Here is a 13,870-nt window from a genome sequence, read left to right as displayed (position 1 = left end):
CTAATGTAAACTACTGACTGAAGCCAGTTTATCATAGACTCATTAAGCCTTATAAGACGACAACCCGATGGCGCTGAAGTGAGAATAATAATAGGGTAGCAAGAGACCACGGTGAGCTGGCTGCGGTGAGATTAATTTGGTGGCTGGCTTGAGATAAGGAAAATCGCGCTAAGATAAGCAGAAATCAGGTCATGTCTCATGTCAATCTCATGTTTCAAGAGCATTATCAAGTAAGCAATTGTGCTTTTTATTACAGTTTAAACAAGCAACATCCTAAAATGTAATAAGTTGAAAAGATACTTCGTAGATCATCAACGATGTCATCTAAGTTATTCACTAGACGACCAAATACCTAATTCAGATAACCCCCATCCAACACCAGACCCAGCATTGGGTGCCTCAACACGAAGTCGAGAAGTCAATAGAGAAGGGAAGACAATCTTGGTCTCAGCATTTGAGTTGGTCGGCATTGGACTGCGAGTCTGTCTAGGCACTGATAACCACGCATTGCCTGTCCAGTACTGAAGATCGTAATTGGTAGGAATCCGGACACCGTCAGAGTCATCGTAGAAGAATAATCGCATATTATCGACAGCTTGATCTTTACGCAAGTCGACTCCAAGATGGTCTTCTGGATTTGGACTATTATACGAAGTCCAGCGGCTGTTTTGCGGTATGCCTGTTCGGAGGATCATTCCGTTGATGGCTCGCATGGGATCATCGACTGGGGAAGTATATGAAGCAAAAGCGAGGGGAAGTCGAGGATCTCGCTGACTATTTGCTGCGATGTTTATTCTGGAGGAAACTGGTGTCGGGACAGATGGACCGACCTCGACTTTCGTAAGACCTATTGTTTCGCGACTCCCAGCAAGCTGACCATCAACGTAAACTCGTAAGCCTTGGCCTCGGTGGTAGATTGAGCCTGTCCTGTCCCACAGGACAGTGATAAGATGGCCGTGGTAGGCTATGTTCTCAACGGCAAAGTAGTCCCAGTTTGAAGGAGTCAAGGGATTGACAACTATTGTTTCACCAGACTGGGCTCGCAGCCCTATCAGGCCAGCCAACACATTATCGACAAAGGTCGAGTGATTATAATCTTCGCTGTGATTGTAGCCATCATACATCCATTTATCATCATCAGGATGATGAGCTTCAGCCACGTAGGGTTGCCTATTTTTGTATTGTGTCCGAGCGTATTGATGCAGCATGTCGTAGTAGTCATCGGCAGTGATGTATTTCTGCGCTGGACAATCGTGGAGAACATTTTCAATGGCAGTTAGAGTCTGCGAGGTTGCAAATGGCCATGAAGGACCATCCCATCGGCAGCAGGTCTCTGCCTCATACATGAACCACTTGCTTCTTCGCTCAGCCGTAGTTGGACCAAACTTGGAGAAGAATCCTTGGGAGCCTTTGAGCTGCGAAAAGGCGGCGAGTTGGGACTCCTTACACGGCATGTCGAACATCCATGGAAGATAACCCATAATCTCTCTTGTACCCAACAAGGAGCCGGAGGGGTTGTCGTCACGAGCTTGGTGCTTATAGAAGTCGCTCTCATTATCCCAAAGGTGCTTTTGTACCGCAGCTTGCAGACTTTCTGCCCGGCGTCGATATTCATTTTCGAGATCAGAGTCTCCACCCAAAGCAGCAATATTTGCTATCGCAATGGCATCCCCGTACTGATAGGAATTAATCGTTGGCCGAAAACCAGCACCCCCATGATAGGGATCACTAGACTCATAAGAAGCGGCTGTGTATTCTGTAGCATCCCAGACAGGGACCTGCCAGTACAAGCCCAGTGGGCTGGAGTAATGGTTATCCCAGCCTCGATACTGCTTCACCAGATTTGCAAGCTGTCCAATAACAAAGTCTTTATCTCCTGTAACCAAGTATTGTCTCCAAAACGCAGTAGCGGCCCAGAAGCTGTACTCGTGCGCCCAGTCGGAGGTATCTTTGTTGATATCGTCTCTCATTGGCTTTGGGAACTGGCCTGGTCCAGCGAGCCAATACTTTGAGATATCCTGGCCATATCTCGTATCACGTATCCACCGGCCTTTAGTGATATGATGACCTGCAGCAGCCACGATACCACCATACGGGGCGCCATAGCTGACGGGGTTCAAGAATTCACTGGCCATGTAACCATAGTCAGTTCCAGTGTAGATGAGGTGTTCTTTGTACGTCTACCAGCGGTAGTAGTATACTTCTTGGATAGCCATATCAGGGATCTCTAGCAAGGGAATGTTCTTCTCGAACCAGGGCTGATCTTCTAGGCCTTGTAGAAGCAGATCCTGGTCGAGCATGTTAGTCCCTCCAGCAGACGACGACATGACGTTTAGGAAGCACAAGTGGTAACGTGGTTACAATAGTTCTTAGAGTAGACCTCGGTAAGTGTAAAACAGTGTAAAGCTTTGGGAAACCCATACGAAGGCAGTAGAGTTATGTGTTGAAGCTATAGCGGACGTTGACATCACACGCCTCACTCCTTACTTCACAGGGGAAGCGCCACATGCCAGTGCGAGAATCCAGTGATTCAGAGTGGCGTATTGCAACAGACTTTGTTTCATTCATTGAACAAGACACGAATAATCATTCTCTGACCCTTCTAGAATACGCAATCTAGACCAATCTGATGATACAACATCTCTGATTCAGTACCGAGTAAAGTAACGTAACTCGCGTGGCTCTTGGGGCTGCCCACTAGTATCTGTGGCGCTCAACCATTGAATCGCTAGCTATTACAAGCTTAGCTGGCATTCCAATCTCTGCTAGCAGCAACACATGAAGAGGTAACGATGAGACGATGAGCTAACGCCTTTCCGTTTTTGAGTAAAAGGAGGGGTTCCTTACTGCTTGCGTCGCGATGCTTTCTTTTCAGCCACCAGACAGTTCCCACCCAAGCTTGAGGGCACCAGAGGAAGGTGAAGCTTGCAGACTTGTATAAGCGCTAAGTGCCAGATGGGCTAATGTCTTTGACTAACTCTAGACTTCAGCATGCCGTCATCCAATCACAAAGGGTATTGAGGCTGTGCTCTTTGAACGCTGAGCGAATGCGAGCTCGGGGACCCCATACGCCACGTTGCTATTGTTGGACGCACATGCTAGCCATAGCTCGTGTTGAATCTGTCGCTTGTGCAAAGCTTACATCGCTTAAAACCGTAGCTTCACTAATGACGTTGTCAATTGGACTCCCACGCGCAACCTGTAATGATACTATGGATACGACTGACGATAATGGAGTTTGTTGCGTGAAACGTAACAACCATTTGTTGGAGTGTTCGTTCTTTTCGAAGAGTTGAAACAAGGTAAGTCGATGACAACTGGACCATTATATAAACCAGAGTATCTATCGTCGAACCAAAGATCACAAACAGCCCATCACTTCCTCAATAATCCAATAGCCATGTCTTCTCAACTTGAGACAGCTCACTCTTTTAATGAATCAACATCTGACCTTTCTTTGCAGAGAGTGTCACACTGCGATACGAATGCCCAAGAGTCTCTCGGCCGAAAAATCGAGAATGTGTCGGCTACTCTACCTCCGGTCACACTGCCAGATCAAAAGGGCTCGGAAATGACATGCAACCTTCGATGTACGTTCTCTTGCTCACCTACTGCCAGACACTTGTACTAATACATACCAGACAAGCACGCTTCTACGTATAGAAGAATCTTCGCGTTCATATTCATTACCAACTTGGCAGTGTTTGTCGCCCTTCTCGCCACGTCTAAAGCCACCATCCTATCAAGAGATGCTGCCAGCGCAGCTTCTGCAAACCTCATGGTATGCATCCTATTTCGACAAGAAGAATTCGTCAACCTTTGCTACGAAATTGTCGTACTGGCTCCTCATTCATGGCCACTCTCAATACGAAAACGTCTGGCCAAGGTCTTCCACTACGGAGGTTTCCATAGTGGCGCTGGAGTTGCTGCTACTGCGTGGTACATGGCCTATACCATCCTTGCCACTCAAGAGTGGGCTGCGGACAGAAAGGAGTACAGACTCGTCAACATGATCACCGGCTGGATTGTTGTTGCCATGTTCCTCATCATCCTCATCGCGGCTTACCCCAGCATTCGAAGAAAGTTCCACGACCATTTCGAGGCTTTCCATCGATTTGCCGGCTGGGTATCATTGCTCGCGTTCTGGGTACACAACATTGTATCAGCTCGGGTTACGGCACATGAGTGGGACGAGTCTATTGGTTATGCTCTTGTGCGATCTCCGAACTTCTGGTGTATCTGTGTTACAACCTCATGCACGGTCGCATCTTGGTCCCGATTGCGCCGCCGGGTTGTGTATCCCGAGAAGTTGAGCGATCATGCAACTCGCCTTCACTTCAAATACCGAGGAATGAAGCCGTTCTATGGCCTCAAGATCAGCGACAAGCCCATGACAGAGTGGCATGCATTTGCTACTATTCCGGATATTGAGCCGGAGTCGGGCAAAGTCGAAGGCTTCAGTGTTGTCGTTTCTAATGCTGGAGATTTCACCAAGAAGCAGATCATGAATGACAGCGAACGAAAGCTCTGGGTTCGTGGTGCCCCTCTTCATGGGCTTCTTTATACATCAAAGCTCTTTCGTCGAATCGTTATTGTCGCTACTGGTTCTGGTATCGGGCCTTGCCTTTCTCTTCTCCACGCTGACGAGACCCCTCGCCGTGTCCTTTGGTCTACTCGCGACCCTCAGCAGACCTACGGGCCAACCGTGGTCGGTGCAGTTCAACGAGCTGACCCAAATGCAGTCATATGGAACACAACCGAGCGGGGTTATCCGGATATTGTGCGTGAGACTTACCAACTTGTGGTGGAGTCTGATGCAGAGGCAGTCTATATCATCTCGAACCCCAAGGTTACTGAGAAGGTTGTCTTTGGTATGCAAACACGGGGCGTGCCAGCATATGGAGCCATCTTTGACTCTTAGATGCTCGGATTTGGATACTTACACGGAACGGATTTGGGGTGCTTCTGGATGAATTACTAGACGATCGGTGGCTTCTGCAAGCATTATAGACTGTAGAAGATGCCAGGTACATATAAATATATAGACTATTGAAAAACCGATATTCACATTGCACAAGTAGGGCTCTCGAGGTTTGACAGGTGAAAGCCTGGGCCTCAAACGACAGGTACCTTAGGGCAGATCCATGACTAAGAGTCATTGCGCAATCATGTCTTCTAGCCTATACAATCAGATACTTTCCCTAACGACGTCCAGTGGGGCTCTTCGGTATACGAAAACATCATTTAACCATCAATCTAGTAGTATGTAGTACCTGAACTCTTATAAATCCAGACTGAACATAACTGATACGCCAACTCCGGTATCGCCCAGAGAAACGAGACTCAAACGCCTGATATAACCTTGTCCCTTTTTGGGTGTTCGATTCTTTACTTTGGTTTCCTTCCCCAGACAACATAAAGCTGCATGTAGGCATGAATGCGCGGGTTCACGAGGTCTCGCCGGACATCAATTAACGACACCTATAGGCGAGTTAGTAGTTGAAAACACCATGGGACATAGCGGTGACCATGCTGGCTCATACGTGAGGGCTAACTTACCTCAATCTGAGCACTAGTTCGCTCAAAGGCCTTGTTCAAGAGCTGATAAGAGAATCCAGATAAGCCATCAAGCATATGATCAGCCCACATCCATCCCACTTGCTTCAGCCGTGGGTCCTTGGCCCAGCCGTTGATAGGCATCTTGATTATACGTTGGTGGACATCCACAAAGCCAACTCGCTCGTAGATCTCTTTGAGATCTTTGCCAAAGATAGCCGGACGCTCTAGCTTATCTGCTGCCGTTATCAAGTCATTGCACCAGGTCGCAACCGGGCCTTGACGATCAAGCGTGTCGTCGTCACACAAGGGAATGCAGTCCGTCTCTTGCGACTCAAACCAGCCGCCGGGTTCAAGCGCATTAAAGGCTTGCTGAGCTATCTGTGTCTCGAAATCGGACCAGCATCCCGAAGTGCTGCGTGTGTGGATATAGTCGAACTTGTGATTGAACATCCACTCGTCGCTTCTGTTATATCTTGATCAGAACGCTTCGCGGATAGGGCGGATGTCGCGAAAAGAAACTTACGAGTCTTCAACGTAAAAGTAGACATTTGGGGGCACGTCGTTTGGCTGGATAGGAGACAGGTCTGTGCCAATAATTGTAGCATCGGGGAAGATATCACCCATCTGGATAGCCCAGTCACCTATACCTGTAGCGATATCGAGAATGTTCTTCGGGGGCCTTCTAGTAGAGAGCGGTGCCATGTACAGCTTGCCTTTCATAATCATCTTATAGCACTCGCCCATAATTCCGAGACGCTCTTGCTCTGTATTGTCATTAGGGAACATGTATGCTATATGACAGTGAGTGGTCAGTCAAATGCCGGTATCTGGGCTGCTTACATCCAGCACGATAAGCATGATAAGTTCGACCAAACTCCTCTGGAAAGGTCTGCACACTATCTGTCAAAGAAGCCGAGTCATCCCAGTCCTCGACCTGGATAAAACTGGACGTCGCTGATGAGGCATGTTCTGCTGAAGACGCTGATCTGGCCGCAGACTGGGCCTGAGACTGAGACTAAGATGAGAAAAAAACACACCAAGTCAGCTCGCTGCAACGTGCTCTCGACAAGGGACAAGTTTGGCCTACATTAGCTCCCAAGGGATGGCCTCCGTCTGTCGCCCTCAAGTCCGTCATCGAGGGGCAGTTGAAAGTGAATTCCCCACTTCGGGCATTGACCTCGTTTCCACCGCGGGCATCTCGGTCTTGGCCCTCCAACGGCCGTTGACTCTGTTGGTCCGCCATCCAGTCCATGTATCGACACGACGACGTTGTCGTGTAAGTGTTGGTTGGCTCGGTTCGATATGGGAAGAAATTTGATCATAATGCGGCTCAGGCCCTTTGGGCAAATCGTGGTGGTTGGCGAAGAAACTAGTGGCTGACTGGAAATTAATTCCTCCTTTTCCGATATTAGCGTCAATGTTTCTGCAAACAGCCATTTCGCGCAGCGAGAAGAGCAGCTCAGCCTTGAATGAGATTAGCTCTTGTAAAAAAGCATTTTCTACAGAAAGTAAATGCTGCAACTAGTTAGTATACAGACTTTCTCTGTCGAGACAAGTAAGACTGCCATTTTAAACTCTCACTAAGAGATATAGTAGGAGTCCCCTATAGATTAAACTGCTACCCAAATGTCGGGCATATCATTCGTCCCGCTTGGCCGGGAATTCTACCGGTTCCGTGGCTCTGGTAATGTCTTGTCACACTTGGTCCAAGTCCCTGGGACGTGAGACGAACACGTCACGCAAAAATGAGAGGGGTGCCCGACGGTCTCGGATTGGCTCGGCTTCAGCGGAGCATGGACCATCTTTTCCGACCTGTTCGTGAGGCCCGATGTGGATGGATGCATGCTTCGGCTGTTACCGTTCAATCAAGGATGCCTATGCACTTCACAACCAACACGCTCAGAAAATGGCGCAAGCCGTTACTTACGCCTGATACGACATGTATTCTGCCGGCGAAAACAGGTTTGGCATCACCAATTGCAAAAATGGTGGTATGGCAGACCGCAAAAGACACTCTGTACTAACAGCCCCGCCTTGCTTCAGGGTAACCAAGTTTCACACACATGTTGAAAATGGCAATAAAGTTGCCGTTATAGCTTTAGATTTGGCTACCTTAGGAGTAACTCCCGCTTACTGATGACCAGTCAAATCACGAGAGTTCTAGACACGCTAAGAAATGATCTAGACATGCGTGACAGCGTGGCCCGCTACGCTTCTGGCGGCAACGGGGCAAACCTCCCACATACGGCTCAACGTGCGCTCCATCCTGGCTTCGCTTGTACCAAAGGTCCTTACGCGATCACCAGCAGACAGCCAGTAGCGGCATTTATCCCTTGCAAACTTAGCAATACAACATGAACAGGAGGGAGCCGATTATAGTCTCTTGATACGTGTCATTTTAATGATATATGTCGTGGAACATGATATGATTCCGAACCCGAGGGCCGGGAATATCACAAGAATAAAAGAGGGCTTAGCTGGCCGAGCTATCTAGGCCAGATAAAGGAATTCCTGTCCGTGCCCAGGTCCTAAAATTCATCGTTCTCAGCCACTATTCTCTACTTTGCTCTTCGGATCGACTATCCATTCCAGTCCACTTCATATTTATACCTTCCGCTATGGCATCTTCCGACGATCAGTGTGAGGTACCCGAGCTGCTTACCCGCTTTACTAGCTGGAAGCATCCTCAGACGGCCCACATATTCCAGTACTCCAGGCTGAGCTGTGACCGCTCACTCAAGGAGGTCTCTCAAAATGAAGTTATCTCGCGCAATGGTGAATTTGCCGCATGCGGAGGTCTCTACGGAAGCTGTGTCTATCCTGGCGGCGATGCTGAGAGGATTAAGGTCGTTGCCGACTTTTATTCAGCCTGGGTCTTTCTAGACGATCTCATCGACAACAGCATTGACATGAAATATACATGCGATGTGCTTGACGACATCAAGGCCCGGGTGACGGGTCCTCCCAAGGGCGATCAAGGCCTTGACCATTTGTTCAGGCTTTGGCGCCACGAGGGCTGGAACAGCGAACTCCTTCAGCTCGCAAAGGCTGAAATAGATCTTTGGCTTCACTGTACCCAGGCTCTTCGGAAGATTGAAGTGGAACAAGAGCCGGTCTCCGTGGAGGAATATTTGACCTACAGACAAACCAACGCCGCTATGGGTCTCATGTTTCTCATCATGCCATTCACGAGGCCAGATCTTGCTGGCGACCTCCTTCGTCTGCGCAAATGGTCGCCGGATACTCTGAAAAATATTTTTAGCTATAGTGGTCGAAACATGGGCGTGATCCTTGACCTCTACAAGCTCAATGCCCACCATGCCCAGATCACAGAATACAGCCATATCGCCGCAATTGTCCAGCAGAACTCAGACACCCGCATGGACTTCCAGCAGGCCGTTGACCGCTCAGCCGAGCTCTTCCACGAGTATGAGGACAAGCTTGCCGTCGAGTTCGCCAACGTGGCTACCTTGAGCCCCCGACTCGCCAAAGCGTTGGAGGACGTCCATGCTGGTAGCATTGCTTGGCTCAACCTCATGCGCGGCCGCAGATATGTTAAGAAGACCCAGTCGCGACGCCGTGGCTATCTCGGAATGATCACTGCGATCATCATCTGTGGACTCCTCCTGACTGCTGTTCTTATCCTCTGGCTATGGCCTTCTTTGTGGACTCATTATGTCCCAGTTGGAGGCAGAAAAATCTTTGCAGACATTTAATCCAATACACAGGACTGAGAAACCATGGTGGAGGAGCTTTCGTTTGACTTTCATTTAATTTCACGACATATAATGGCATTGGGCGGCTAGCGTAACTGACTTAGTTTACTGAAGTTTGCATTAAATATCACATGTTCATACCGAGGTCAACCGAATCTGCAGGGGTGAAAACGTGACACGTCAAATGCCTCTCGAGATAAGATAATTACGGAAGTCATTTTCAAGTATCACCAATTCCCCAGGTAACATATAAATGGCAATCTTAGGGATAAGGAGAGAATCACAAAATTTAGTCAAAATTTGCTTCGCTTGACGGTTACGGTTTTATATGCGATAATGGATCTCTATTGACAATCTGGCTTACCGAATAGGTTTGAGTACCGCCCAAAACGGCTGCTTGTCCCACAGCATGTACGCTTTCTGTTTGGTGGTCCAGCCAACACTTTCAGGCACTGACTCAATGTCGAAATTGTACACGAGGCGTGCCAATGCCAGGCGCGTTTCAGCCCAGGCGAGACTAAAAAATAATCAGCTCAACAATCGGATGATAAGGCAAGATGGGGACACTTACTTGCGCCCAGGGCAATTTCCGTGACCCAACCCAAAGGGCTGGAAGGCATCAAAGCGGTCGTCAGAGAATTCAGGATCCTTCAGAAAACGCTCGGGATGATATTCAAGAGCTCTTTTAAAGTGTTTCTCAGAGTGGTTTGTGGCCCATGAAGCAACAGCGACAACAGTCTGACTCGGTCAGCTTTTCTAGACAAGAAGCAGAGACAAGATATTGTCAACTCACATTCTCTGGTACAGCATGGCCAGCTATGACCGCACCTCCATGGGGGACGACTCTTGGTAATGCAGGTGGGACTGCAGGAAAACATCGCAGGGCCTCGTTCAAGCAGGCAGCGAGGTAGGGTAATTGGTTGACAGATACTATTGTGATTTCCTCCTCATTCTTGAAGGTTGATCGAACTTCCTCGGCCAGTTTCTGCAGTTTGGCTGGATTGTCAGTCAGTAGAGAGACTGCGGCTACCAACAGGGTCACAGAGCTCTCGGAGCCCGCTGTGATCAGTATCGTAGCATTCTCCATAAGCTGAGCAAATGTCTTCAATAGCATTCGCGTTAGTGCATCAATCAGAAAATGACAGGAGAATGTGAATGACATACCAGAGGTGGGTTTCGGTCAAGGAGTGGTTGGAAGATATCTAATCTTGGCTTTTCCACCTTGATGCGAGCCTCAACCTTTTCCCTCGTGAGGTGCTCGTGCAGGATCTTGCCCCTCAGAAGGGAACTGCCTGACAAGACATGGACAATTCGTTGAAGTCCCAGGTACATCAATACCTGCATGATGGCAAATTCTCTAACATTCTGACTCACAGCTTTGACCCACGGATGGTATTGCTCAGATTCAAGGCCCCCAAAATCAGATCCAAATCCGAGATTTCCGATGATATCGAAAGTATAATGGTTAAACCACTCGCGCAGATTGACAGGGTTTCCATCCTTTGAAGCCTCAGTCAATTTGCGGACAAGTGTATCCGTATATCCTTGGATAATGGGTTCCTGGAACTGCAACGAACGATCTGAAAAGGCCGGCAAGAGCTGCCGCTTCATAGAATCATGATACGGCCTATCTAGCGAGACAAAAGTCTCTGGTGCGCTTGGACCAGCCCACTGGTAGAATCTGTCATATCTGGCCATATCACCAAGCCGCGCTGAGCCTCCATGAGCGACATATATGTCTTTCCATGCTTCCGGATCAATGAAAGACAGCTCGTTGGGCCGGATGCGCACAACAGGGCCATATTTCTTGTGAAGACGTTCAGTCTCGAACAAAAGATCTCCACGCAAGAACTTGTAGTGACGATACAATGGGGAAGCCCGACAGAGAAGGGGACCAGGAAAGTTACGCAGCGGGTGCAGGAAGATGTTATACACCACGTATCCAATACAGAGTACTGTCGTCTAGGCGATAATTAGCTTAGAACGTAGAGGAAAAGCCGTGGTGTCTGAGACATACAGCAGCGACACCTCCAGCTAGAATCGAGACACTAAGCATGGTGGCTACAATGAAGCAATGCTTTTACTGGCGATAGCATGAGAATGAGAACAGTAGATCATCCAGCTAACCGATCTTGGTGAGTTTTTATTGAACTGCAATCGGAACTCATGGAAAGCAATGTAATCCCCGCTTCCCCATTGCATGTCTAGCGCGTTTTAACGTTGTCAACATCATATTCTGAGATTCTCTTATCATTTATGACTAGACAAGGGTTCCCTCTCCAAAGACTGATCTTACGAACTCAACAGCCGATGTGTGCATTTACAAATACGTGGCTCGCTATTAGAGGCTGGGGGGGTTTTGGTGTGAGTGGGTATGCAAGGGAGGACCAACATGCATAATAAACAGGATATGGAAAGGCTTAGAACTTAAGACTTGGAAAGGTCTCCACTTCCCGCAAGAGCCCAATAAACCAACAAGGGTAAGAAGAATCGGAAATAAGTTCTCTTTTGGGACAAGACTGTAGTTAAGTTAAATTGGCCAGGGACATTGTAGAAACAGCAGTCTGATATAAAGGGCCTATGTACAGTATCTAGCTGCTGTAATCCCACTGAACCTTAGCGGCGGTTAATAGTGTTCAAGGTAGAAGTATAAGAGGGCTTCTTCTGGAAGTTGTCGTTCCAAAGGAGAGCAGATCCCTCGCCGGGGAAGGTTCCGGGGACCCAAGAATACTTATCAGAGATACCCTGCGAGCAATTAGTAAGGAATAAATCAAGCATGTGAAGCGAGAACATACCCAGACGGTGATACCAACGCATCGCTTAACATCCATGCAAGAGCCAACGATTCTGGCATATGCATCGGCATTGGTCTGGAGCTTCTGCTGGGTAGCGGGAGTGTTCATTCGAATGTCCAGCTCAGTGTAAGCGACGTCAACGCCCAGGTCAGCGAGGCCCTGGAGGACGGAAGCCAGCTTGGCTCGCGAGGGGGTAGGGGTGCTTTGGGTAGGAGTGCTCTCGCTGGTCATGTGAGCCTGCAGACCGATACCGTCGATGCGAAGACCATAGGACTTGACGAGTCTGGCAATGCGCTTGGCACCCTCGGTCTTGGCGTTGCCGTACTCGAGGTTGTAGTCGTTGTAGTAGAGCTTAGTGGTGGGGTCTGCTGCCAGGGCCATGCGGAAGGCGATGGGGATGTAGGCCTCGCCAATGACACGGAGAAAGACGCTGTCACGGTAGCTTCCATCCTCGTTGAGAGCTGAAAAATTGGTTAGTCTTCCCGAAGTACCTCAAGAGCCTCATCATGAAAGTCAAGCTTACCCTCGTTGACAACATCCCAGTGAGTGCACTTTCCACGGTAACGTCCCATGACGGCGTTGATGTGATCTCTCATCACAGCCTGCAGAGTCTGGTTGTTCCAGTTGCCGTTCGCAACCCACGAAGGGAGTTGGCTGTGCCAAACAAGAGTATGGCAACGCAGCTCATAACCCCGTGAGGTGGCGGCGGCAGCGTGTTGGTCAGCAGGGCCCCAGTTGAACTGGCCGCGGTTGGGCTGGATGGCCTCCCACTTCATGGCGTTCTCGGGGGTGATGGAGCCAATCTCATTCTTGTTGTTGATGATGTTGATCTCTCCCTGGTCATTGCGCACGGTGAGAGCAGTGCCGAAGTACTGCTTGCCAGCGGCCTTCATGGCAGCCTGGAGGCCAGTGGCCTGTCGTGCCTCAACATCACTGGTTGTATGTGAGCGATGCTATCACCATTCTTACAGCATATGACTTACGGAACGGGGTTGGCAACGGCAAAGCCATTGAAAGCAGCCAAGGCCACTGTGGGGATGAGACTGAAACGCATCTTTGCAGCTGGTGAAAGTAGGTCAAGAACGAGACTTGGACTTATCTGCGATGAGTAGAAGTTCCCTAGATCCAGCGCTTCATCTAATCTTATATATTAAATCTTTTCATGATGTCAATTACCTAATGTCTCCCGGTTAAATCGATGTCTTGGTTGTTTCACATCTCGCGGCACTCTTTCTTATCCCAGATGGCTAAAAGCAGGTCCAGGGTCATTAGCCGGCTCGGCATAGCCAAATCAGCAGACTGAAAACGTGTTTCTGTGCAAGCATATGCTATTTGTTTGTTCCTTGCATGATTAGAGTAAATTAAAACAAATAGATTGCGTTTGATGTCATCCAAGGCTTAGTAAAGAAATGCAAGACTTGGGATATGTGCTCAATACAAACCAAGGCCAAACGATATGACTAGTTCTTATTATAAACTGGTCTATTGGTATTATAGAAGAGCCGCTTTGCCACTTTAACAGCAAAAGTCTGGTTATTATCTGTTAGTAAATGACAATTCCTGGATAATGGCCTCGACCCAACGCCATCAGAGCCGAGGCTAGCTGAACTGCCATGAATTCTAGATGCCAAGTGACCCTTCAATTACAGGCTAATAACAACATCCTTGACTCCCCACAACCGACCAGATCATGTCTGGGGTATGGTCATGAGACTTGAAAGCTTAAGTATAATTAACACGGTATTCGGATCGCGCCTGGGGATGAATACGATGATCGACGCGGAGCGTGAGCCTCCGACT

General features: G+C 48.6%; 6 protein-coding genes across 6 annotated transcripts; 2 read left to right on the top strand and 4 right to left on the bottom strand.

Moving 5' to 3' along the window:
* Window positions 1–329: 329 nt before the first annotated feature.
* Window positions 330–2,300, bottom strand: FPRO_07206 (uncharacterized protein; the record flags this gene model as incomplete). The annotated part of the gene is made up of 2 exons (XM_031227795.1): window positions 330–2,127; window positions 2,185–2,300. 2 exons carry the CDS (start codon window positions 2,298–2,300, stop codon window positions 330–332), a joined length of 1,914 nt encoding a protein of 637 aa, XP_031078196.1.
* Window positions 2,301–3,400: 1,100 nt separating this feature from the next.
* On the top strand, window positions 3,401–4,921 carry FPRO_07207 (uncharacterized protein; the record flags this gene model as incomplete). Its single annotated transcript, XM_031227793.1, has 2 exons — window positions 3,401–3,590; window positions 3,642–4,921. 2 exons carry the CDS (start codon window positions 3,401–3,403, stop codon window positions 4,919–4,921), a joined length of 1,470 nt encoding a protein of 489 aa, XP_031078195.1.
* Window positions 4,922–5,388: 467 nt separating this feature from the next.
* On the bottom strand, window positions 5,389–6,811 carry FPRO_07208 (uncharacterized protein; the record flags this gene model as incomplete). The annotated part of the gene is made up of 5 exons (XM_031227792.1): window positions 5,389–5,481; window positions 5,560–6,022; window positions 6,083–6,350; window positions 6,400–6,574; window positions 6,647–6,811. The coding sequence occupies 5 exons, from the start codon at window positions 6,809–6,811 to the stop codon at window positions 5,389–5,391; spliced, it is 1,164 nt and encodes a 387-aa protein (XP_031078194.1).
* A 1,366-nt stretch (window positions 6,812–8,177) lies between these two features.
* Window positions 8,178–9,275, top strand: FPRO_07209 (uncharacterized protein; the record flags this gene model as incomplete). Its single annotated transcript, XM_031227791.1, has 1 exon — window positions 8,178–9,275. The coding sequence occupies one exon, from the start codon at window positions 8,178–8,180 to the stop codon at window positions 9,273–9,275; it is 1,098 nt and encodes a 365-aa protein (XP_031078193.1).
* A 360-nt stretch (window positions 9,276–9,635) lies between these two features.
* Window positions 9,636–11,331, bottom strand: FPRO_07210 (uncharacterized protein; the record flags this gene model as incomplete). Its single annotated transcript, XM_031227790.1, has 5 exons — window positions 9,636–9,792; window positions 9,847–10,013; window positions 10,069–10,377; window positions 10,440–11,237; window positions 11,293–11,331. 5 exons carry the CDS (start codon window positions 11,329–11,331, stop codon window positions 9,636–9,638), a joined length of 1,470 nt encoding a protein of 489 aa, XP_031078192.1.
* Window positions 11,332–11,891: 560 nt separating this feature from the next.
* Window positions 11,892–13,124, bottom strand: FPRO_07211 (Endo-1,4-beta-xylanase A; the record flags this gene model as incomplete). The annotated part of the gene is made up of 4 exons (XM_031227789.1): window positions 11,892–12,020; window positions 12,071–12,531; window positions 12,594–13,003; window positions 13,054–13,124. 4 exons carry the CDS (start codon window positions 13,122–13,124, stop codon window positions 11,892–11,894), a joined length of 1,071 nt encoding a protein of 356 aa, XP_031078191.1.
* Between the last annotated feature and the right edge of the window lie 746 nt (window positions 13,125–13,870).

Source organism: Fusarium proliferatum (genome assembly GCF_900067095.1).
Source record: "Fusarium proliferatum ET1 genome assembly, contig: FPRO_scaffold003, whole genome shotgun sequence".
NCBI lineage: Eukaryota > Fungi > Ascomycota > Sordariomycetes > Hypocreales > Nectriaceae > Fusarium > Fusarium proliferatum.
The sequence above is the reverse complement of the archived record's forward strand: the minus strand, read 5'-3'. Positions and strand labels throughout refer to the sequence as shown.